Below are 26,003 nucleotides of genomic sequence, written 5' to 3'. Positions count from 1 at the left end.
TAGATGGTCGAAGGATCCACATCGGAAGCATTGCTTCTTAACGCCAGGGTAGTTTACCATTACCCTAGCGGATCCGATGCTGACGAAGTTTGGAACCGCATGTTTACTTCCCCCGACTTCCATTGGGGATTGTCTGCATCGTTTAAGATTTGTATGTGTCGAACAACACCCCATTTCCCAAACACTTCGTGGATTATTTTTTCATCGCATTGTATATATTCCTAGGGGAATCTGGAGATTTTTAACAGTTTGATAATGCTCCCCACCATGAACGGAAAAATTTCCTTTCCTTTACATTGAAAGCCTTTGAGCAACTTGTCCCTAGTCTCGGCGCTCCTAACTACACTTGGTATCTGCCATTACCGAAAGGAGTGAATCCAAATGTCTGGTCCGCACCGACGCAGTCAATCAGGGCTTTAGCCAAAAGTCGGGGTCTCAGATCAGCGTCAGTCTCGATGCCGAGAGTCCGCGTGCGCGGCAAAACATTGGCCATAACTGGCGAGGGGGGCCTTGCTATTCCCACCCCAAGTGTTTATTATTGCCCCGGTCCGAGGTTTAGGAAGATCTGTAAATCTCCGTTAACCGTTAAATATATCGTGAGGCCCGATGGGACTCGTACCGATATCAACGGTTATGAACAGATGCTCAGTTTGTTTCACGAAAAAACGCGAACTATACTACACACTTGATCTAAGCCAAAAGCCAAAACGAAAAAAATAATTTGTGAGTTAAACAAATCTTCATCATCGGCCTGTAGAGTAAGATAGGCTGAGAGTCAGCAGATAGTAGGAGAGGAAATAAAGATAGAGTGCATAGTGGTAGGGTAGGTTAAAGAGGCCTCAGTTGACCTGTTTTAGCAGTTTGCCCCCCAGGGGCGTTTCTAAAACGGTCGTTGGTTTTTCACTTTACAAAAAAAGGAAAAATAATAAAAAGGAAACATGTAACAAAACAAAAACAAAAAAGTACACAGAAAAGCAAAAATTGAAAGTTAAACTTAGAGGTGGAGGAAGGATCTGGCCCGAGTGATGCAGCTCACTAGGAACTGCACCGCCTCGCTGTAAGCCTTCGCCGCTCGGGTTCTCAGGTCCTCCCCTACCTGCGATAGCTGAAACCGGTGAAGCTGTGTACAGAAACCCCACAAGGTGGTTACTGTGTCTTTCTTTTGTTGTGGGCAGTTATTATTCTTTTGGCCACCTCACTTCCCTTGGCCATGTCTAGTTTGCAGAGTGCTATGAAGAACGCCGAAGCTGCCTCCTCGTCTAAATCCTGGGCTACCTCTACTTGCTCAGGGGTGATTTTGCTAATGTCATCAACGAAAATATCACCCCATTTTGCACTGACGATGTCAGATTCATATTCTCCTGTGAGGAGGAGTTCAGGTTCTCCTATTTTTTTATCGCTTGTTTGAATTTTCCGCCATCCTTGGGATACCTCTGATGAGATGGCTGAGAGTCTCCCCTGCTTTCGCGTGAGGGACTTCTGGGTGAGCAGTCTCAGATACTTTTGCTGTTTTGGGCGTTACCAACTCTTCTTCCTGTGGGCTTAATGGCCGTTTGGAGGTGTTGATGTTCACCTCCATCTTTCCTTCTTCCCTATCTATATCATCTGTATTAGTATCTATATTGGTATTGATGGTTTCAATAGCGACTGTTTCTTCTTGTTGGATTTTACTGCTTGTGGAAGTTTTTTTCCCCTTTCGGTGTTTCTTAGACGTGGAGGTATGGATTTCTGTTATATCAGGAGCAGCCTCGAAAGGAAGAGAAGCTTCCTGTGATGTGTCATTTCCATTGCTTGGTGGAGTTGCTGGCGTGATTGCACCACCCATCCTCTCAGCAAGGGTTCTGGATGGGCATGTGTCCACTTTGTAGTCAATTACCCCACATTTCAGGCAAGCTGACTCACAGTTTTCTTGGTTGTGGCCTGCTTTGAGGCAGTTTTTACATTTCACTCTAGGACAGTCCGCCCCAAGGTGAGTGAAAGCACCACATCTAAAACATTGTTTTTTTACACCAGGGTAATTTGTCATTACTCTGGCGGATCCAATAATAATGAAGTTGGGAACGGGCGTTTTCATCTCGAGGGAGATGTGGACCTCACCCCACTTCCATTTGGGGTTTTCTGCGTCATTTAGGACTTCCACCTTGTGTATAACACCCCATTTCCCGAATATTTCGTGGATGATCTTTACATCCGTTTCAATATATTCTATATTCTAAAGGGAATCTGGGGATTCTAAGTAATTTGGTAATGCTCCCTACCAAAAATGGAACTATTGTTTTTCCATTACATTCGAATCCTGCAAGTAGTTTGTCTCTTGTTTGCTCACTCCTTACTACTACTTGGAAGCGGCCACCACCAAAGGGAGTAAACCCAAAAATCTGGTCAGCGCCGACGCTTTCGATGAAGGCTTTGGCCAAACATCGAGGTCGTAGATCAGCTTCCACTTCGATTCCAAGGGTCCGCGTACGCGGGAAAGCCATGCTGGTGAGGGGGGGGGGGGGGCTAAGCTATTCCCACCACCGAGTGTGTTATTCTTGCCCCAGTCTGGGGTTTATTCCGTATCTGCTGCTGTAGTTTATTATCAAGTGCCTCTATGAGACGCTTTGCCGATAATAACTGAGCTAACATACTATATATATATATATATACTATATATATACTATACCGATAATAACTGAGCTAACATACTATATATATATACTATATATATACTATATATACTATATATATAGTATATATATATATACTATATATATATATATATATATACTATATATATATATATGTACTATATATATATATACTATATATACTATATACTATAATTTAATTTGCACTTAGCTAAACAATTTGCTAATCACTTATGGGGAAAGTTCACAAAAATGAACTACACACTGATCTAAGCCAAAATGCCGAGAAGCGAAAACGAGGAAATAGTGCAGTGGCAGTCCTAAACCAAAGTAAGCAAAATAATTATATTTTATTTATTGCTAATTAATGTGCATTTGTAAATGGTGTTCTAATAGCATTTGAAAAAAAAAACTTTACTGTAATATATAATTATCATAAATATATTGGATCTAGTGAACTTTATTTATTTATATTACTTTATATAAGTAACTGTTAGCATTTCATCATTATTGATGTTCTGCATGCGCAGTTAACAGACATAACATATGAATCTTCATTGACTTGCTGTAGTTCCTCCTTATCCGTGTTAACTTCTGTGGCTTGATGGATGTCAATCCCGTGGATTCTGATCCCGTCATCGGTATGAAAAAGACTTATTTTAAAGGTTAGCGAGCACTCGGCTCACCCTGATTAGGGCAATGCGGAAGCGCCTGAGCCGAAAGGTAGTGCAGCTTTCGGGCGCTTAGAAAACTCCTGAATGAGTTGCTTGGAATGAAAAGCTGCTTAGGTGAAAAAGTAGCGGTAGTGTTACGAAGCAATGTGGACATATCTGGGATATCAGCATCGAGATGCAGGAGAGCATGTCATTGGGTGATCATGGAGAAGATGACTTGAGTATTCCTGAGGAATTTCTTAGTGTCGGCTTGGCTGGGGTTCATCTTGCTAAAGGCTATTAGCATCTCCCCTAGTGAGGCAGCAAGAATCTGTGCAGATTTTCTGTAAGCTGTCGAGGCTACGGGTAAAATCCGCGGAGAGACCGCAGAAGCGTATGTTTTATCGGCGGGAACACTCCGCACTGTGACTTCCGGCGAAGGTTTCGTGTCTTGAATCTCAGTGGGCGGAGCCAACGCCGCTCTTGTCTTCTGTAGGTTAGATGGGTGAATTGAGCAGCCTTTAAAATTTGCTGTATGGGGGCCGCCACAATTCGCACATTTAGCAGGTGTAGACGATGATTTTGTGCAAGTGTGCGAGGGATGGTTGTCACCACTCTTTACACACTTGTAATCTGCTTTACATAACTTTTGTGCATGCCCAAATTTTTGGCAGCGGTGGCATTGACCGGCGGATGCCTTTCTTCTGAGTGGTTCGGTCTTGATGACTAAGTTGCAGACTATAGTAAGGTCGTAGATTGCTCTGTGGTCTTTACTAATTTCTACCAAGACCAGAGGCATGGGGCGCTTGTCTGCGCGGTACATGCGCGAGATCTTAATTGGTTCAAGACCTTGTGATCTGAGGTCAGTAGCTATTTCATCAGTTGTTATGGTTTCTGCCAGACCTCTGATGACTACCTTAAGGTTTTTTTCGCTTTTTAGTTGGTAGGTGTGATATGGGACTTTCTGTTCATCCATAAGTCTGGTGAGCTGGCGGTAGTCAGTTTCTCCTTCGGGCTGTATGCGGACTCCATCATCGGTGTTTTTAGCTGATGAGAACTTGATGTTATTGTTCTTCATCGTCTCTGCAAGTGACGACCAGTTTTCTTTAGCTCTCAAGATTACTGGCGGAATCCTCTCTTTGGGCTGTGTCAATGTCCCTGTTCTTTCATCAGCTAGCGCTGATGTATCCATTGGAGCTGTAGTTTCCGACGTCTGAGGTATTATTTCAGGATCTGTTGCAGGGGATTTTTTCTTTCTCTTCTTCCGTTTAACTTCCTGAAAGCTACTGGAGTTTGAAGGAGAGATGTCTTCAGTTGTTATTGCTGGCTCGCAGGCGTTGTCATGTGAAGGGTGAGGAAGTTTAGAGGGATGGGTATCCTCTGTCTCCGCTTCAAGGATCTGGTGTGCTCCGATTTTATCTGGCCATTTTTTATGTAGCAAGTTGCCTAATTCCCTGAATAGCGTCAAAAGTTCCTGAAAATTGAGATCGTCGAAGGACTTGTCCATGGCTAGGCTAATGAAAACGAAAAATCTCCTTATCCGTGGATAGTACCGCACCTTATATACACTGTGTTTTTTCCTACACATCAGTGGCGAATTCTCCATGCTTGCTGCGCAAGCTCAATACTTGAGAAAGAAGTACTGTTTATTTGTTAATAAATGTATCCATTTATAAGCATTCCACTTAAGCTTTTATTTTTGTAGACAGACGACGTTTTAAGCTTGCGCCGCAATAATTGAGCTTTGCGTTGTGTATCGAAGGTCGATGCTTGCTCGTCTAGTCAATACTACCTTGGCTTGCTGGGTTGTAGGAACTTCCAGGTCCTCGCAGCAGCACTGTGATTTCATGCGCGCGCATAGCCATTTCACGTCGTCTCACTCTGTTGCTTAAACACAGGCCATGCACAGTCAACGTAGCTTTAGCCAGTGAGCTTCAGCCAGCCTTTACAAGTGTGCGTGTTGCTTGGGAAAATTAAGTTACAACCAGTTTTTTATGACGGTGTTATTGACTAGTTCTTAAAGAAGAACAGTAGGGTAGAATTTGTATTCAAGCAGCTAAATTGAAAAAGATAGAATATCATTTGTAAAATAAATGTTGCATTTGTATGATTAAATGTACATAAATTTCTAAATATATAGTTTTAAATGGACAGTAATTCATTATTCCGCTAATCAGACTTCAATCACCTCTCACTCCCTGAATGATAACAAGAGCAAGCATGAAATTCAAGACCAGCATTCGCCGCTGCTATAGATACATACATACATATGATAAAGTTTAATTTATAAATTAGGCACAGTAAGAGACTAACAAAGTAACTAATCATAAAATAGAATAATTATAACAACATGTTGTAACAAAGTTATCTGAATGTGAATTGAATCTTACCAACCTCAGCACAAGTTTTTTTTTGTTTGTTTTTAGGCTTCTCTTTGGCCCGAATTGCCAGCATCAATACTCTTGCACTTTGGGACCATTCTTAAGTAAAAAAAACAAGTCTTGACACAAGCACTGCGGATACCGCGACAGTTAGTCGATCTGATAACCGAGAACTACTCAGAACGACGCGCAATTCCTGCTATTCCAGATTTCCTGAAGGCTGCGACGCGTAGCTTTCCCCACCTTTGCAACGAGTTGCCTGGTGTTGCACTACCTCTGGGATCAGCCGAATTGACTATTACTAAAAGGAAGAGACGCAGCTTCATTTCAACGATGTAAAATTAAACACACAAAGTGGATATTAGACCCAACATTATTTCATAGCTGAATGTTTGTAATGAAATCTTCGTAAATTGACGTGAGAGCTTACGAGAATACAATTATCGACTTCCCCGAGTTGCACTACGTACTTGACTTAGTAGCTAAAGCAACTCGTGGAATGCAGAGGATTGTATTCTCGTGAGCTCTGAGGTCAACTCACGAAAATTTCATAGTTTCTACAAACATTCGGCTTTGAAATAATGTTGGATCTAATATTACTTTGCCGATGTAATTATAATTTTTTTTCTGGAATTTTCGATTTAATATTTTCGGACCGGGGTTGACCGCGGATAACGGAAGGGTATTGTATTTGCTTATGCTGTAATTCTCAAACAACCAGCAATCTGAAAAATATCGAAGTAATTTCGAATAACTTCACAGGATCATTTCTGTAGTATGGTTAGCCACTTCTTTCGTTGACGCTTCTTACGTTGATGTCGATCGCTTCTCGGCCTTTTGGCTTAGATGTAGTATAGTTCGCGTTTTTTCGTGAAACAAACTGAGCATCTGTTCATAACCGTTGATATCGGTACGAGTCCCATCGGGCCTCACGATATATTTAACGGAGATTTACAGATCTTCCTAAACCCCGGACCGGGGCAATAATAAACACTTGGGGGTAGGAATAGCTAGGCCCCCCTCGCCAGCTATGGCCAATGTTTTGCCGCGCACGCGGACTCTCGGCATCGAGACTGACGCTGATCTGAGACCCCGACTTTTGGCTAAAGCCCTGATTGACTGCGTCGGTGCGGACCAGATATTTGGATTCACTCCTTTCGGTAATGGCAGATACCAGGTTGTAGTTAGGAGCACAGAGACTAGGGACAAGTTGCTCAAAGGCTTTCAATGAAACGGAAAGGAAATTTTTCCGTTCATGGTGGGGAGCATTATCAAACTGCTCAAAATCTCCAGATTTCCCTTGGAATATATACAATGTGATGAAAAAATAATCCACGAAGTGTTTGGGAAATGGGGTGTTGTTCGAAACATACAAATCTTAAACGATGCAGACAACCCCCAATGGAAGTCGGGGGAAGTAAACATCTCGCTCGAGATGAAAACAGCGGTTCCAAACTTCGTCAACATCGGATCCGCTAGGGTAATGGTAAACAACCCTGGCGTTAAGAAGCAATGCTTCCGATGTGGATCCTTCGACCATCTGGGAGCGAACTGCCCAAAACTGACATGCAAAAACTGCCTAACGACAAGTCACTCACTGGACAAATGTCTCATGGCTTGCCTCAAATGCGGGTCCAAAGACCACAAAGTTAACACCTGCCCATCAAGAACGCATGCAGAAAATGGGAGGTGCTATTATACCAGTCACAGTCTCCTCAGTAGAGAAGCCTACAGCTACTACAGAACAAGAGTCGGGAAACACGGATTTTCCAACTATAAACGAGGCATACGGCAAAATAACGGCTATAGAAGAAAAGGCAGCCGCCACAGAAACCATAGCCTGCACACCCAAGAAAGAGAAGAAGCGAGAAACAGCCAATAAACAAGCTGTGTCACATGATGAAATCACTGCAGAAGGAAAAGTAAATAAAACAGAAAACATGGAGGCAAGCAGCACCCCCTTCAAAAGACCTCTGAGTCCAGAGGAAAAAGAGATGAAAAAAATAAAACCAGCAGAAACAGAAGAATTGGAGACTCCTCATGCAAAAGCAGGGGAGACTCTAAAGCATCTAGTTAAAGGTATCCCTGGGGTGGCAGGAAAATTTCAAGACGCAATAATGAGAATAGGGGTACCTGAGCTCCTCCTCACTGGGAAATATGGTCCAAACGTAGTTAGTGCAAAATGGGGTGACTTATTTGTTGAAGACATCAGCCAAATCACCCCTGAGCAAGTACAGGTAGCCATGGACATAGACGAGGAGGCGGCATCAACGTTCTTCATAGCTCTCTCCAAATTAGACATGGCCAAGGGAAGTGAGGTGGCTAAAAGAATAATGACTGCCCACAAAAAGCGACAGTCACAATAACCATCCCATGGTTTCCTGTCCACAGCAATAGCTCTCTAGTTCCAACATGTGGGGGAGGGCCTGAGAACCTGAGCAGCGAAGGTCTACAGCGAGGCGGTGCAGCTTCTTGAGAGCTGCATCACTTAGGCCAGACCCTTTTCCCCCCACCTTTTTTTTGGTTTTCCAGTTCTTTCTATATAGTTTTATTTTCTCTGTACTTCACGTTTTTGTTCCATGTTTCCTTTTTAGGATTTTTCCTTTTTCTTCTAAAGTGAAAAATCAACGACCGTTTTAGAATCGCCCCTGGGGGGCAAACAGCTAAAACAGGTCAACTGAGGCCTCTATTACCTACCCTACTACTATGCACTCTATCTTTATTTCCTCTCCTACTATCTGCTGACTCTCAGTCTATCTTACTCTACAGGCCGATGATGAAGTTTGTTGAACTCACAAATTATTAAAAAGTCTTTTTGGTCGTAATGATGTAAACTCAAAATTTCCTTAATAAGATCATTTAAAATCTTTGGAGGAAAATTTAAGGAAAACTATCGATTCCTTTCTCACTTTAATGCTTTCAAATTGAAGAGGGGGGGGGCATTAAGTCTAATTTTTTATCCACTTGGGTTTGCCAGGTGGGTTAACGTATCTGTTTTCCAACCACGGCTGAACTGAACTGCAGTTTATAGGTCGGAGTGCGTTTAACCATTTTAACCACCAGAACCAAGAAATATATGAAAACATTTTTGTTTACCATGAAAATATCGTACCTCTAACAATCAGAAATTGGCCAGTTTACTGATAATGCATTCTCCCTGCGTCACCTTTGGTTAAAATATAAATCCTACACGATACTAATTTCATATCAGTTATCAATAGAATTCTTCAATTCGCTTGTGAATTTAGCAGAGTATGCACTTTTTGAAGCGCTCGGTTGAACTGAGATCAAACAAATTCACAGAAAAAAAAATGATGATAACAGTACAGTCATTCCTCGACTTAAGTCCGAGTTCCGTTCCATCCAGTACGACGTAACTCGGTCGGACTTAAGTCGATACATTAAATCAGCAGAGTTATAGGGGTTAAGGACTTAAACGTAATAAGTAAACTGTCATTTTAATTTTTTTAAAACACCTTATAAAACTGTACTGTGCGTTACTGCACTATAAAACGGGAGAAATCACCCAAATATTCCTCCACAATCACATCTTCATTACCTTCCCTATGTGAATAACCAGGTGTCTTCGGATCTTCTGGTGTAGCCTGTTTTTTTTTTTTTTTTTTGATGAAATATCCAATGTGCTTTGCTTATTCCTCTTCATCTTTTCATCATAAATTTGTTTATAGCAAGCAAACGCATCATTTACTTTCGTTTCTACTGATAAGTAGTGTTCAGCATTGGGGTCCATGTCTTCAGCCATTTTGAGAACATCGCTAACTCCAAAGAACATTTCTGCAAGAACTTCACTGTAAATTGTTTAACTACCTCTTTTTGTTTCTCATCTCCCTCTTTTTTTTCTTGTTCTTCCTCTTCCGCAACACCTTGTTCTTCCAGTCCAACTAATTATTCGTTGGTCAACTCTTCAAAGCACTTTCTATTAGTAGAATTATGTCGTCTTCATTCACTTCGAGATTAAGACTGTTTGCTAGATCCACTGTTTCTTCACTCAATTCAAAAAGGTCTTCATTTCTTTCAAAACTAACAAAATTTTGCACAAACCGTTTTAATGTATTTTTCCATATACCACTCATACATTCAGAGGTCACTTCGTCCAAAGTCACAGCAATATTTTTAATAGCATGATAAATATTGAAAGCTTTTCAGTATTGCATGAGAGTCTGATCATTTCTTTCAGAGGCGTAAATGGCTTGTGAAAAAGTTCTCCGTAGATAATAAGCCTTAAACCCTACTGCAAGAACTTCCTGATCCATCGGTTGGATCAATGAAGTAGGGTTCGGAGGGAGAAACATGACCTTGAACTAGTTGAAGATCACAGATATAAGACGGATGACGAGGAGCATTATCTAGAATTAATAAAATTTCAACTTCTAGATTTTCTTTCACACAATACTTTCAATTTCACTCACATAAGTTGATTAAGGCATCCTAAAACAATTTTGAGTCATCGACGACTTTTTATTGCTCCGATAATGATTTGGAAGAGTATGCTTCCTAAAATTTGTGAAGGCTCGTGGATTCTCACTGTGCCATATCACATCTTTCGGTTTATATCCACTCACATTATCCCCCCCCCCCGCGTTAATAGAATCGTAATACCATTTTAAGAGCTTTGAAACCAGGCACAGATTTTAGCTTTTTCTGGATGAATATCTTCTCCGGCATTTTTTTTTTCGACACAAAGAGGTCTCATCCATATTAAATATTTGCTGGGAAAATAATTTTCCTCCGTAATAAATTTACCCAATTTCTCCACAAACTCATTGGCAGCCTTCTCATCGCACTTGCAGATTACCTACATTTTCACCTGATGCAGCACAAAACATCTTAAATGTCATGAACCGACCTGAAGAAGTGTTGAATTCGAAGTCATAATCGGGTCCCACTTTCTCCTTCAACATGTCGAACAGACTTAGTGCCTTATCGGTTATGGTTATAGTGCTACGGGGCATGCTCATTTGGTTCAGGTCCTCTATCCATGACGCAATAGCTTTTCCATATCACCGATAGGACCTTGTCGTTGTTTCGTCACTATCGTCGATTTAATGGAAGCAGATCCTTTCATAGCTTCTATGACTTTATCCTTATTTTTCAAAATGGTCAGCTCTGTATAATGAGAGCATCCGAAGTCATGTGCAATCACACGGACTGGCCTTCCAGCTTCATGTTACTTTATAATTGGCAACTTCGTTTCAAGATCAATTGGTCTCTTTTTCTGTGATTCCTCACTAGGTTTATTGATTGGGCGTGTAGGGGCGACGTCGCACAAAATATCGCGAAATATTTAACGATAAATACCCAAATAGCCTATTTCTCTAACACAAAATCAACAGAGGGAACTGTTAAAGACACGTGCCGACTGTCGAGGGAGGTTGCTGTTGCCACTGCGCATTATGCATTGTTACTAAATAGAAACCTTTTTACATTACGTTCGTTTGTGTCCTGTTCGAGAGTATAGTCGAAAATGTTATTTATATCTTTATGGAATCAAGGACGTATCTTCGAAAGGAAGTAACTCGAACGGGCGTAAGTCGAGGGATGACTGCATATCAGCAGTTAGATTAGCCGCTGAGATAAACTGACTGTCGGATCTAAAATATAAGATCGACTTTCTTTCCTATGCTTATTATAGGGTAATGTTGGGAAATACAAAATCACTTAATGTGTTTTACTGATCGATAAATGACTCCATTTTTATAAGAATTTTATTTCGTTTGTTTAAAAACTTACAGTAGTTCTTCTATGCTTCTGGAATTTTACATTTCAAAAGAATATTACAGTTATTTAGTTTCGTATATCTTGCATTCTTTTTAATTTGTTTACATGCACAGCAGGACATATGAATGTCGGCAATTTTACATTATAGAAATAATAACAGCAAACGATAAAATTACATTTTTTTTAAAATTATTTGCTTAAATATTAATAAAAACGTTTTCACTTTTATTGTGAATATACTAGCAGTAACACTCAAGCAAAGTAAAATTTATCAGGGCAGATTTTTTAACATATTCGTTTCCAAAATTAAAAAAAAAAATTTTTTTTAACAAAACGTTATGAAGACACAGTGATGGAGAGTCTTATCTACATTTCTGGCAAAAAATTGAGCACTTTACATCCATACATTATTGATAGTCGTCCATCCAGGTAGTTAAGGAGAAATTATGCAGAATAGGATTTGAGCGAGGATCATTTAATGAACTTAGGGGAGCTACTGAAGCTTCCTTGTATTCTTTCAGAGTTGCCTTCATGCATTTTACGATCTGTTTAAAAAAAAAACTAAAATAAAATAAAAATAGGAGAAGAACAAATCACAATTGTGAAGGGGATACAAATCCTTTGATGTTTATCTGCCAGTAAACGAAACTCTAAGAACTAGGACTAAGATCTATGAGTTTCATACCGAAAAACTATCGGCAAATCCAAGTGTAAATAACTACTTGGTAGTACAACACCAAGACAACTCGTATCAAAGGTGGTGCAAGCTCTCTCACTATCCTTGATATGATATTTCCTCATAATGTAAACACACAGCCCCTAGGGGATGTAGTAGTGTAATTACATTATGAGGAGAGGTCACTACCCAGACCGGTTTCAACCTTTTTTGAGATCTCATCAGTGAGTAGGTAGACCTGGACGGCAATAATAACGAGGTTTAAGTGAAAAGAACTTACATACCTTCACTATATGAATGACTTAAAGGTGTGCCTGTATATTATAACATAGAATAAAAGCCAAACGATTATTTTTCTGGCAACCTTAATAATAATGAAGGGGATACAAATCCTTTGAGCTTGCACTATCTTTGATACGAATTGCCTTGGTGTACTACCAAGTGGTTACTTTCACTTGGATTTGCCGATAGTTGTTTCGGTATGAAACTCTTAGTCCTAGTTCTTAGAGTTTCGTTTACTGGCAGATAAACATCAAAGGATTTCTATCCCCTTCATTATTATTAAGGTTGTCAGAAAAATAGCCTTTTGGCTTTTATTCTATGTTATAATATACAGACACACCTATATGGCATTCGTATAGTGAAGGTATGTAAGTTCTTTTCACTTAAACTTTCTTATGTGTGCTACACAGGATTAAACAACGCTGTCGTAACAGGACCCACTGAATCAACCCACCACAGCCCAACTGGCACAGCAGCCGACATCCTAGACATCGCCATTCTACACAACATCAAATACCAGCACAGCATTCAAGCACTGAACGAATTATCATCAGACCACAACCCAATCCTACTTCATTTAGGGAACAAGGATCAGTCACTTCCCCCCCCCCCCCCCCAAACCTCCATCATCCGGGAGAAACTTAAGAAAGTGCTACCAGAACACATTGGTCCTTTTCCCTATATAAAAGCCAAGGAAGAAATGGACACGGCAATAAAGAACCTCACCAATCAAATCAATAAAGCCATAACAGCAGCCACAGTATCCACGATTACCCACAAACAAAACCGTCTCCCGGAAGAAATCATGGACTTAATAAGGGAAAAAAAACAAACAAAGAAAAAGATATCACAACACTCATGCTCCACAGGACGAAACAGCCCTCAGGAGATTAAACAAATCTGTCCGAGAGCTCTCCAGAACCACAGGAACCAACAATGGGACAACAAGCTCACCTCCATCTCCACACCAGATCATTCTATGTGGAAATTCCTAAATAACCTCAGGAACAAGCGCAAATCCCTCACCCCCTCTGCAAGCAGAACAGCACCTTGCATACACAGATTGCTGACAAAGCCGAAGCCATAGCAAGAAACCTAGAGAAACAATGCAGTCCTGCATATGAGAACCTAAACATCAGCCACGTATACAAGATCCATCGTAAAGTCAGGTTAGTAAATCGTTCCAATGTCAATCCAAGTCCTATAATGCCTACCTCACCTACCGAAATAATCGGCATCATCAACCATCTCAAGATCAAAAAAGCCCCAGGTCCTGACGCATCACTAACCAAGTCATCAAGGCACTACCACGCAAAGCCATAGCACATCTGGCAAACATCATAAACTCCATCCTCAAATGGCAGCACTTCCCCAGTCATGGGAAATAGCCGACATCATCCCAATTCACAAACCAGGCAAAGACCCATACCTACCTGAAAATTACCGTCCCATCAGCCTGCTATCCAATTTAGGGAAAATAGCTGAGAAAATCACCCTCATCAGACTCCAAGATCATGTCAACCAACTAAATATCATTCCAGAAGAACAATTTGGCTTCCGTCAAAATTGTTCTTCTGGAATGAAGAACAATTGTTCTTCTTGTTCTTCACAGCACCACCCATCAAATCCATAGACTGGTAGAATACATCACCACAGGATTCAATTGGAATCAACACACTGGAGCTGCCTTACTAGACATCTCAAATGCCTTCGATAAGATCTGGCACCAAGGCTTCCTCTACAAACTTATCATCGCTAACCTTCCACTAAACATGATACACATGATCACATCATACCTCTCCAACAGGAGGATACAAGTCAAAATCAATGAGACAGTCTCATCCCAACGGAAAATCCTCGCTGGAGTTCCTGAAGGATCACTGCTAGCCCCGATCCTGTTCAACATCTATATGGCAGACATCCCTCAAAATCCTCTCACATCCACCATCGCCCTTTGTGCAGATGACTTGGCTATTCTAGCCAGATCTCGTCAACCACTTCTCGTTACCAAAAAACTACAAGACACCATTCTGAATCTAGAAAAATGGTTTAAAGACTGGCGACTACAATTAAAGCCCCAGAAAAGTACAACGATACTCTTCACAAGAAGACGAGCATCCCCCAAAGGAGATATCTCCCTGTTCAACTCTAAAATTCCCTGGAAAACTGAAGCAAAATACCTCGGAATACTTCTCGATATGCGATTATGCTTCAACAGCCACATCAAGAGCACATGCACCAAAGCTTCAAAAGTTATCGCCCAGCTATACCCCTTGATCAACAGACTCAACAAATAAAATACTACTGTACAAGACAGTGATCCGTCCCACAGTCATATGCGCCTCCCCAGCTTGGAGCCATACCTCCAAGACAAACATCCTCAAGCTACAAAGACTACAGAACAAATGCCTGCGAATGATTCTGGACGCCCCGTGGTTCATCAGGAACGCCCAGATCCACCGGGACATAAATATCCCCTACATCTCTCCACTACTACGCTCCCTAGCAGAGAAATTCTTTATGAAGACATCTACGCATCCAAACCAACTAATACAGCAAGCCAGAAACTATGACGGTAATCACCACTGGAAACATAAAAGACCAAAAGCCATCCTAACACCCAACGACGAATAACCACTTCTGCCCACTCAGGGCGGGCAAAATTAGCTCACAAATCTCTCCCATCACTGCTCCAGAAACAGACAACAGGGAATATGAAAAGCGTCAAGCTTCACCCTCTGCGCCATATATGTCCTGCATCCTTCTTATGTTATTATCTTGGTTAAAGGTAGGTTCGTTTAGGATCAACGTGAGATGCGGTGATCAATACCCTTGGAGGGTAATGGATGGCAATGCTGTAGCCTAAGAAGTTACCACTGAGGCTCTGCTATTGCTGTTACCCTCCTGCCATGATAAGAGCTTTAATAGCTCAATTACACCTTATCCCCACACTGTCCTCTACAGATACAGATAACGGGGAAGATGAAAAGCATTCTTGCTTCGCTCCTTTAAGCCAGTTCTTATTATAAGGACTATAAGATAAGGACCTTGTTATCTTCCAGATCTACCTACTCACTGATGAGACATCAAAAAAGGTTGAAACCGGTCTGGGTAGTGACCTCTCCTCATAATGTAATTACACTACTACATCCCCTCGAGGCTGTGTTTTTACATTATGAGAAAATATCAAGGATAGTGAGGGATCTTGCTCCACCTTTGATACGAGTTGCATTGGTGTTGTACTACCAAGTGGTTATTTACACTTGGATTTGCCGATAGTTTTTCGGTATGAAACTCATAGATCTTAGTCCTAGTTCTTAGAGTTTCGTTTACTGGCAGATAAACATCAAAGGATTTGTATCCCCTTCATTATTATTAAGGTTGCCAGAAAAATAGCCTTCATATGGTTGGATTAATGGGAAGATCATCTTATGAATCTACTTCCATTTTATTAGTTACAAGGAATTAGATGCATGTGAAGAATTTGACAGGACGCCTTATGGTTATTGTACAAATTCGAGAGCTGATTTGATACGTGGAGGAACAGAATCCAACAATGTGAAGGTCACCATCAGGATGTTACGAGATCTGTCCTTGAGATTTTACTGTTTATTTAGTTTATATTTTAGCGATGCTGTAGATAGTTTGAAGGAAGAACAATCCAGTGAGGAGTGACTCTAATATATTATGAGCAGAGACAAAAATTAACCTTTCCTAGTATAGTTTTACATTTTAGATTGAGGAGCTCGCAAATTGGGTATTATGTTGATGGGACTTCACTAGATATATAACCAATTAGGTTTGGTTTGAAATGTCAGTTTCTTTATTTTCTGGGAAAAAAAATGTAACGAGTAAATTCTTTTTTAGAATGTACTTGAAGATAGAATCGACATATTGTTATTAGTCAATTTTCTTACAATTATAGTTTCTATTGTATTTATCGATTTTTGTACCGCGCGGTTAGCCTAGTGGCTTTGCGCTTCGCAACCATATGCCTGGGGAAGGAATGTCCCAGGTTCGATTCCCGTTGTAGACGTGATGAATTTCAGGATCTTCCTCAGGCATAGCCAAGTTAGCCGGTCTTGGGCGCGGTCAGTAGGGTTTTTTCCGCCAGTTTATTTGGCGTTTTTCATCCCGCAAACAGGCAAATCTCCCCCCTGAACATACGCCTCTACCGTCAAAAATATAACCCCCCCCCAGCGGCAGACCAGGCGACGGGTCGGTTGGGAGTAGTACTAACAAGAAGTCGCATCTAAAGTGACACGCGGACCCTGCATAGGAAGCGGGAATAACGCGTAGAAGAAGAAGAAGATTGTATTTATCGATTTTTCTTTATGTCTATTAATCTGAAGAATTGTTGAAGTGAAAAATTAAACTCTTTTCAAAAAGATATAAACTCTATAATTTCCACTTATTTTCAAGTGAATCTAAGTTACAACTTGGTCTCATACAAACTTGGAAGAGTTTAGACCTTTAAAAAACGTAAGAGGTTTTTTTTTCTACAAAACAAACCGAAACATAAGACTGAAGAAAACCCCAACTGTATGGTTACCTATAAGGTGCGCAGATTATAAGTAATCATGGGTTCGTTTTCCCTACCTCTACTGGCAAATAATTAATACAACATGGTCAACTATATCATTGTCATATTCTGCGGGGAGGGGATTATGTGTGCTGTATTTTGGTTTGTACGGGACGTCCAGGAAGGGGGTTAAAATGTGAATAACTTTTTTTTTTATCATTACTCTTTTTCTGTTTTCAGGTATTGATAAATTAATCACGGAAAAGTTCAAAACCAATAACGAACGAAAATCGCGCGATTCTATCTTAGAAATTAGCATTCGATTGTAACTCAAATATTCACTTAATGGTGCTTAATTGGCTATCAAGTTCTGCAGATCTGATAGCTCCCGATTTCTTCCTACTGAGCTACCTGAAGGGAAAGGTGTATGCGAACAAACCCCAGACAATCCAACAGCTAAAGGAAAATATTCGAGAAGAAATTAGGGCGCCGCAGCCAGAAAAGGGCCAGAAAAGTTAAATGTTTAAACTCCTTCGTGACTCATGGACCACCCTGGATTTTCGTAGCCATTTTTTTTTATCAGCTAACGCCTATGTTGTTCCCGTATAGGGAGTGCAGGAACAACATATTTAATTAATTTTCTTCTCTAGTACTCATTCTAGAAAAAAAATGAAGAATATAAATTTGTTCTAGAATACTTTACCTCAGGATATTTTCTTGCTAAGTTGTAGTGCTCGCAAGGATCCGTCTCAATGGCAAACAGACATGGCTTTTCCCCAGGATTACAATTTTTAAAAGCGGTTTTCGGTATTGGATGCTCACATTTTACTTGTGCTTTTGTTTGACAGATGCATTGCTTCGGGGGGAATTGCCTTCCTAGACTTTTTAGAATATCTCCAACAATGCTACCATTTTGCCACATTAAATTATCGTCATTTGGGCAACTGTTATTGTTTGGTGATCCATACCAGCTATCATGTTTTCCTTTTTTGTAAGTTCCAGTTATCAGTTTGTAACGAACTCCGCCGATATTGTCAATGAGAGCAGCAGTATTATCAAATGGGTCGATATTGGCGACGATCTGCTTCCGCTGCGAAGGGGTATCATTTAACAACGTTTTCCACATGGAAATTCCGTCAATATCTTTCATCTCATTAATGTCACCACCTAAATTGAAAAAAAAAAAAATAATTTAATCAAATAAATCCTGTGCTTGTATTAAGAATATGAATTTTACATCGTTTCATCTAGGGCTTAATATACAGAAAGTTAAGTACCAGTTCGCATAACACCACACACACACACACACACACACACACACACACACACACACACACACACACACACACACACACACACACACACACACACACACACACACACACACACACACACACACACACACACACACACACACAGGAGTCACAATGTTATATCACACACTGTTTTGCAAGTGGGATATCCCGTATCTTGTCTCGTATCACCACGATATCAGATGATCCTGGAAGCTATGATGAAGTCAGTAACATCCAGAAGATGATCCTCAAGTACCACTCCAAACCCACACATGGGTCAATGAGGGAGGACCTCCTTAGGTGGAAATTACAAAATATACTATAACTTCATCATGGTTCATTTAATGTCTCAGATATTAATGATATATTTGAACCATCTGTTTAAGGAACCAAAATTCTGATCTTTTCATCCAGGTCCTTTCAGTGTTCCCTCGACATTTCAGTTTTAAGTCCCCAACCTCAGGAAAAGATTAATTTTAATTTTTTTTCTCTCTGAACAATGATTAGGGTCTCCGTTTGGTTGAAATGAACTAGGGTTGAATCCCCTCTAGGAACTTTCATCATGACTTTTTTGGCAGAAGTGTGTTAACCGATTCCATATGAAGCCAGCAAGGCGTTTTCTCCCATAAACTTGAATCTTTCATCCTGTATCTATGTAAACTGGCACAAGAACACATAAAATTTATACACGAAAAAAAAAAAATGTAGGCATAAGATGACTAACACCTCATCCTAAAATTATGGTTACGAAAACCAGCTGGCTAGGTCAAAGGCCTTTGTGTGTAAGTTGATTATTATCAAATAACAATGACAATTTTCTTTAACGTTTCTATAACACCCACCCTTTTTTTTTCATTATGGTTTGTGTGTAATAACCCAGTTTTTTATAGTTTCCAAGTGTGCCACTAATTCTGGCACAGGCCCGCATTTAATTTCTACAAAAATAAATAAATAAATAAATAAAATAAAATAAAATTAGAAATCAGTCTTCTTACTTCATCGCTCTGCAACACATTATCAAAAGAGTCATAATGCAATAATACAAGCTTAAAAGTGTGCAGGAAATCAGATATATTAACAGGAAGTAGATGAGTTGAGGGATGGAGTTTGTAAAGTTTCTGATAATTCAAAAGAAAGATCACTAATACTTGAGATTTCTAAAAATGAATTTCGTGTATATCATAAACTTAAGTAGAATGGGTGGCACTTCTGACAAGATCAAGATAAGATAAGGAATCGTGACGTGATTGGTAGAGAAGAAGATGACGTCATGCGTTTGTAATGTTTGGAATTTCCCTGAGGGCATATGTGTCAGTGACGTGAGTTCTTGTGTTTTGGTTCACGTATGGAATTATGTGTGATGGTAGAGATAAGGATTCGTGTTGTGATTGGTGGTGCACTTCTGACAAGATCAAGATCAAGATGAGATAAGGAATCGTGACGTGGGTGTGTGTTGTTATGAGATGTAGATAAGTGACGTCATTTGTTAGATTGTAAATAAGTGACGTCATTTGTTAGTTGTAAATAAGTGGCGTCATTTGTTAGTTGTAAATAAGTGGCGTTATTGTTTTGGATGGAAAATTGACATATATTACTGGATAAGAAATCGTCTTGTGATTGGCAGGACACTTCTGATAAGATCAAGATGAAGATAAGATAAGGAATCATGACGTGAATGTTTTTTGTTATCAGATGAAGATAAGTGACGTCATTTGTTAGTTGTAAATAAGTGACGTTATTGTTTTGAATGGAAAGGAAGATATATTAGTGGATAAGGAATCATGTCGTGATTGGTGGGACACTTCTGACAAGATCAAGATAAGATAAGGAATCGTGACGTGGATGTTTGTTATTATAGATTTTGGAATATTTGGAATATCGCTGGGGCCCTCATCTGTCAGGGACATCACATGGTGTGTTTGGTTTGTTTATTGCCTTATGGGTGATATTTAGAGATAAGAATCGTGATGCTATGTGATTGAAAATTTCTTGGGTACATATGTCTCTCTGTGATATCACATGGTGTTTTCGGTGGGCAATGTTTTTGTGATAAGATATCCTGGAATTTTTGCAGGGTGACACACATCCGTCATTGTTGTCATGTTTTATGTTTGATTGTCTATTAATTTAATACCCATTTCCTTTTCCTTCCAAGAGTTGACACAGTTTCACTGAGTGGATTTTCAAAAAAAAAAAGGTCTCTGGTTATTTTGGGGCATGAAATTTTACAAGGAGAAAAAAACTATTATGGTCTTACTTAAATTTGTATAACACATCAACGACACCCAATTTGTTCATTTAAATTTACACATTTTATTTGAATGGAAATATTATTCACAAATTGTATTTACAGAATCTAACATACAGAAAATAAATAAAGTGAAAACTACAATCTATTTTTTTTTTCATTAATCCACTTATTGTTAAATTTGCACTGTTGTTCAAAGGTTCTTCCCATGCTTTTGGAATTGCCATCATGTGCTTTTTGACAATGTGACTCTTATCTGAATGTTAATTTTCATTTGGTGATCATTGGGAGTTTATTACTGTAGTAAAATTAAGGGTTGCATATTTATTTTTTTGAAACCAATACATATACTTCTGAGAATTATTAAAAGCACAGAATCTTTCATTGTTTCCAAAAGCACTTAAAAGTGCACATTATGTTTTCACATTTAGGCATCCAATTTCATTTAAATCAAGAACAGGCCTCCCTATTAAACTCGTTAATGTTTTTGATTTTTCTCTTCCTTTGGCGAGTAATATTTGATATTTGCATTTTGATTCTATCATCCAATTTCTTAGTTTGTCCAGAGATAGTGAACCAATTTCTCACTTCAGCTGATGGTTATATTTTATTAACCAAGAATTTTGTTATTTTAACTCTTTCAGGTAATTCTTTCCAACTACAAGTTGATTTTGTCAAAGCATGTCTTACAATAATTCCATCAGAAATACAAATTTCTTTAGGAAATAAATTTGAAGTCCTATTCAAAAGAAATTGACAATCAGTTATAGCAATGATAACAGAAAATTAATTTTTTCACCAAATGTCGATTTTTCATATCGTTTTCCTTCATTCTTCTTCTTCTTCTTAGATTACTTCATATGGCACTGCAAAAAATAGTTATTTATTATTATTATTATTTCACTGATTATTAGCTCTGATCTTATATTTTATGTTACCTTTCTGTTACAAAATTCTAAACAATCAGAAATTTTCACAAAGAAACTTTCAAAGAATTTTGTGGCTCACCTGTTATGTTTCATTACCAAACACAAAACACCACAACACAAAACAGCAGCTGCAGTGCATGACCGATTACTTTAAGTACAAAGTCACAGGACTATGGTTTGGTTTTTTCTTATAGCATTGCTTACCCTTACTATATGCCATACCCTGACCGTTCCTTCAAAAATGAACCTTTTGCGCAGATGACTCAACGACATATTTTCACATGCTTGTTGGATATACTGTTGGTGAGTTTTTATCTTACTCTATGTGGGGAAAGGTAAAATTGGTACATAAGTTATCCGGAGAGTACAAATATTTTTCTATACCAAACGTTAACAGTTTAAGTCACGTTCTGGGGTTAATTATCTGCAGGCTCTCTGTAAAACAACCAAATTCTAACAGTTCGGATTTTCGATTATGTGAATGAATTGTTTTCAGATAACTCAAACAATATCAATAGGTAGCATTAGAAAATTTCTAAAATAATCAATTACATGGATATCAGTTTTCAACCCTTTTTTGTTTCCATGATCCTGGCATTAATTTCACAGTAGTGATTTTTTTACAATAATTAAACAGAATGCATTCAGGTATAAAGTTATGGATTTAAATATCAAAGTCTACTCAGAATAACTGAGTAAAAATTAACTGTGGAAAAACACAACAACAAAAGCGCATATATTTTTTCATTTAAGTTTACAAATGCATATATTATTTTGCTCAAATACTATTTACAAGTATATTCACTGAGAAAAATTTGAAACATGTATTTACCTAAACATATTTCACAATATTTAGTTTAGACTCTTAACATTTTCCAAAGAGTTCAATGAATAAAATTTTTTGTTACTCACTGTTTCTTGGTTACATTACATCAAAATAGCTGGTCACGCAAAAGAGTTTCTAAATCAGATACCATGGTAATAACCACACTTCCATACATTTGATATTGTGTCAGTCTGAAAATGACACCATGCCTCCCTAAACATTCTGTGTATTCTTTTGTCAGCAAATATACACAAACAGTTTTTGTAAAATGTTTGTAAATGTCCCAAAATAAAGAATCTTTATCAAATTGGATAAAAACTTGATAGTCTAATTTTACCATTGAACAATTTAAATGATTAGCTATAATTCTCTCCATGATACGAATAGCTAGTAATTCAGTTTCCAAAAATAGTAAATGATTATCAATGTCGTGCATTTTTGGTGAACATCTCTCAGCTTCTTCACAAATAATAGAAAAAATTTACTTCCATCAGCTCCTGTATCATCAAGTATTAGTTTCCATCTTGGCATTTCAGAATATAACACTCGCCGAGGTCCATTTCATAGTCAACTCTTCTTTGCAAGTAGCCGAGGATATCGGACCACTTCCTGCATAACTTTTCCCAAGTGTTCCTGGATAAATACATTACAATTTATGTGTCTTCTAAAATAATAATCGGTTTCCATCCTTTTAGAGCTATTGTGAAGAGTTTTTTCTCGTGCTATTTTCCTGAAGAAAGAAAATTTCAATGGCTTTTGTGGCTCACCCATTATTTTACTTTACTTTCCTGATTACAAAACACCACAACACAATAAGATACCTGCACTGAATGAACGAACTGCCATAACTGTCAAGACACTTGACTCGTTTGTTTTTCATTATAGTACTGTTTACCTGACCCTTATCCCTGACCGTTCCTTCCAAACTGAAACTTTCACACAGATGATTCACGGACATGTTTCTACATGCTGTTGGATATGATGTTGATGTCAGATTATCTTACTTTGAGACATCATAGGGCAAATTTTTTCTCTGTGGCTCAAAGGGTATTCTATATTATTTGTCCATATTAAGTATTTTATCCTCAAAAAGTGTTTTTGATGTTAGACCATGTGACTAGTTCTCTCACTCATATGTCCAAAATATGTCTGAAATGGGAAAAAAATAGCATTAGGTGGTGGAAATGAAAAGGTCGTCAATGGGGTGACAGAGGTCTTCCCTGCAATGCTCCCCCACCCCACCCCTAACTCCATCATCCCCCTATTATCCCCAACTCTCCTCCAGAAGATGTCCGCTCAGGCTGGTGGGGATGAGCGAGCTCATCATTTGGGGATATCTTTTAGGGATGTCACCTCCAACTGATACTGAGAACTTTGGAGAAAAAAATAAAAAAAAGCGTTTTTTTATTTTTTTAGACTGAGCAGACTACTTCTGGAGGTGAGGGGAAGAAAGGAGGGGGTGAGGAGGAGTATTGCAGGGAAGACCTTCATCACCCTCTTGACTGCCCTTTCACTCTACCACCAAATGCAATTTTTTCCTGAGGCACTGGCGACCAAGTATGGGTGGTATAACCTTAACATCCTAACAGAGTAAATGCTGTTAGATCTGCCTGTCCAGAGGCGTTAGGTAGTAGCCCTACCACTGGACTTACCCAGCGACAGGTTAGTAACCTGCCCTGGGGAAATTCAAAATACTTTCAAGTTTCATGCAAAGAAAAGCTGGATGGACTGTCAGGGAAAAGACCACAACCCAGGAAACGGTAAACGAAATTGTAAAAAGGAACACATAATGAAGATTGCAACATGGAATGTGAGAAGCATTGCACACAAAGAAGAAGAACTTGATAAACAACTAAACCAAGCTAACATAAACATATGTATAGTAACAGAAACAAAGAAAAAACAAAAAGGTACAAAAGAAACAAACAACTATATACAAATCTACAGTCGGGTAAAAAAAGAAGAAAGAGGAAAAGCAGGTATAATGATTATGGTACATAAATCCCTAAAGAACAATATTGTATATTACAACTATTTGAATGAAAGACTAATAGAAATTAGACTCAAGACATTAAGAGGCCACATAACAATAATTGGTGCATATGCACCAGAAGAGGGAAAATAAGAAGACAGTAATATATTTTATAAAGAATTACAGAATTCCATAGATAAAACAAACAAAACTGACTATTTACTGCTAGCAGGAGATTTAAATGCCAGAATAGGAAACAAAAAATACAAAACAAACATAGGTAAATTTGGCGAAGATACATGTAATCAAAATGGTCGCAGATTGCGCGATTTTGTCATTTATAATAATATGAGAATAATGAATTCAATGTTTAAACACAAGGAAATACATAAATGTACTTGGTCAGCCAGAGGATACAAATCAGTAATTGACTACGTTATCACAAATTTTAAATTAGCGGAGTTAATTTTAGACGTAAGAGCATATCGAGGCTTTGAATTAAACTCTGATCATTATATGGTATCAGAAAAATTCGTTTTAAACCAAAGTGGCTAAAAACACATAGAATTGAAAATTCTTACCAGCCGAGCTACAAAATTTCTTCATTACAGGATCCTCAAGTTAGACTACAATATCAAAAATGCACAAACTTAAAAACAGAAACCACACATGAATCAAGTGACATAGAAGATGAATGGGAAATTTTGAAACAAATTCTCACAAAAGCAACAACAGAAACCTTAGGAATAAAGCACAAATGGATTAGAAAAAAGAGGACTACGAGACTGGAACAAAGAAATAGAAAATATAATAAAAACCAAAAAGGACAATTACCAGAAATGGCTAAATTCCAAAACAATAGAAGCAGAAATAGAGTATAAAAGAAATAGTGCAATTGTAAAACGAGAAGTAAGGAAAAAAATAGAGAAAGATGGAACAATTTCGTAACAGAACTAGAAAAGGATTTATTTAAGCCACAACCCAAAACCTATAAAGTAATAAAATACATGAATAAAGAAATAAAAGAAAAGATAAAAATACAAACAATAGATTTAGAAAAATGGGTGACCTATTTCCAAAATCTCTGGACAGATGAGAACAATGAATTAAAATTTTATAAGACAAAGAATGACCTAATAGAAAATATTACAATGTTAGAACTGAAAAATATAATAAAGAAGATGAAAAATAGGAAAACGCCAGGAGAAGACAATATAAATATAGAACTATACAAAAATGCAGGTGAAAAATTTAATGAAAGACTTTTGAAATTTTTTAATATGGTTTGGATGTCCGGAAAAACCCCTAACTCTTGGAAAAAAGCACTGGTCATCCCAATCTATAAAAAAGGAAATAAAGACAATTGCAATAATTATAGGGGAATTAGCCTGCTGAATACAGGATATAAAATATATGCAGGAATATTAAAAGAGAAACTACGCAGCATTGTAGAAAACAAATTACTAGAAGAACAGAATGGCTTCCGAAAAGGCCGATCCTGCATAGATCCAATTTTTACTTTAAAATTATTAATAGAAAAGAGAAGAGAATTTCAAAACGAAACACACGTGGCGTTTATTGATTATGAAAAAGCGTTTGACAAAATTAGTCGACAAAAATTGTTTAAAATATTAACCAATTTAAACATACCAAACCAACTTTTACAATCTATTCAATAAATATATACAGGAAATAAAATAGCAGTTAAATTAGAACACACCTCAGAATGGAAAGATATATCAAGAGGAGTACGACAAGGATGCACCCTCTCACCTCTGCTTTTCAATATACATATATATAAATGAAATATTAACAATCTGGAAACAGCATAACCCATTTGGTATACAAAT

The 26,003-nt window shown here is 38.4% G+C and overlaps 1 protein-coding gene across 1 annotated transcript in view; it reads right to left on the bottom strand.

The window, feature by feature from the left end:
• LOC150094912 (arylsulfatase B-like) overlaps positions 1–26,003 on the bottom strand; it is a 135,702-nt gene that overhangs the window by 78,635 nt on the left and 31,064 nt on the right. The window contains exon 8 of the mRNA XM_090411149.1: positions 17,587–18,050. Within this exon, the coding sequence (XP_090267275.1) occupies positions 17,587–18,050 (464 nt within the window). The remainder of the gene's footprint in view (positions 1–17,586; positions 18,051–26,003) is intronic.

Source organism: Typopeltis vanoorti, chromosome 21 (genome assembly GCF_054136105.1).
Source record: "Typopeltis vanoorti isolate ZY-2024b chromosome 21, IOZ_Tvanoo_1.0, whole genome shotgun sequence".
NCBI lineage: Eukaryota > Metazoa > Arthropoda > Arachnida > Uropygi > Thelyphonidae > Typopeltis > Typopeltis vanoorti.
The sequence above is the reverse complement of the archived record's forward strand: the minus strand, read 5'-3'. Positions and strand labels throughout refer to the sequence as shown.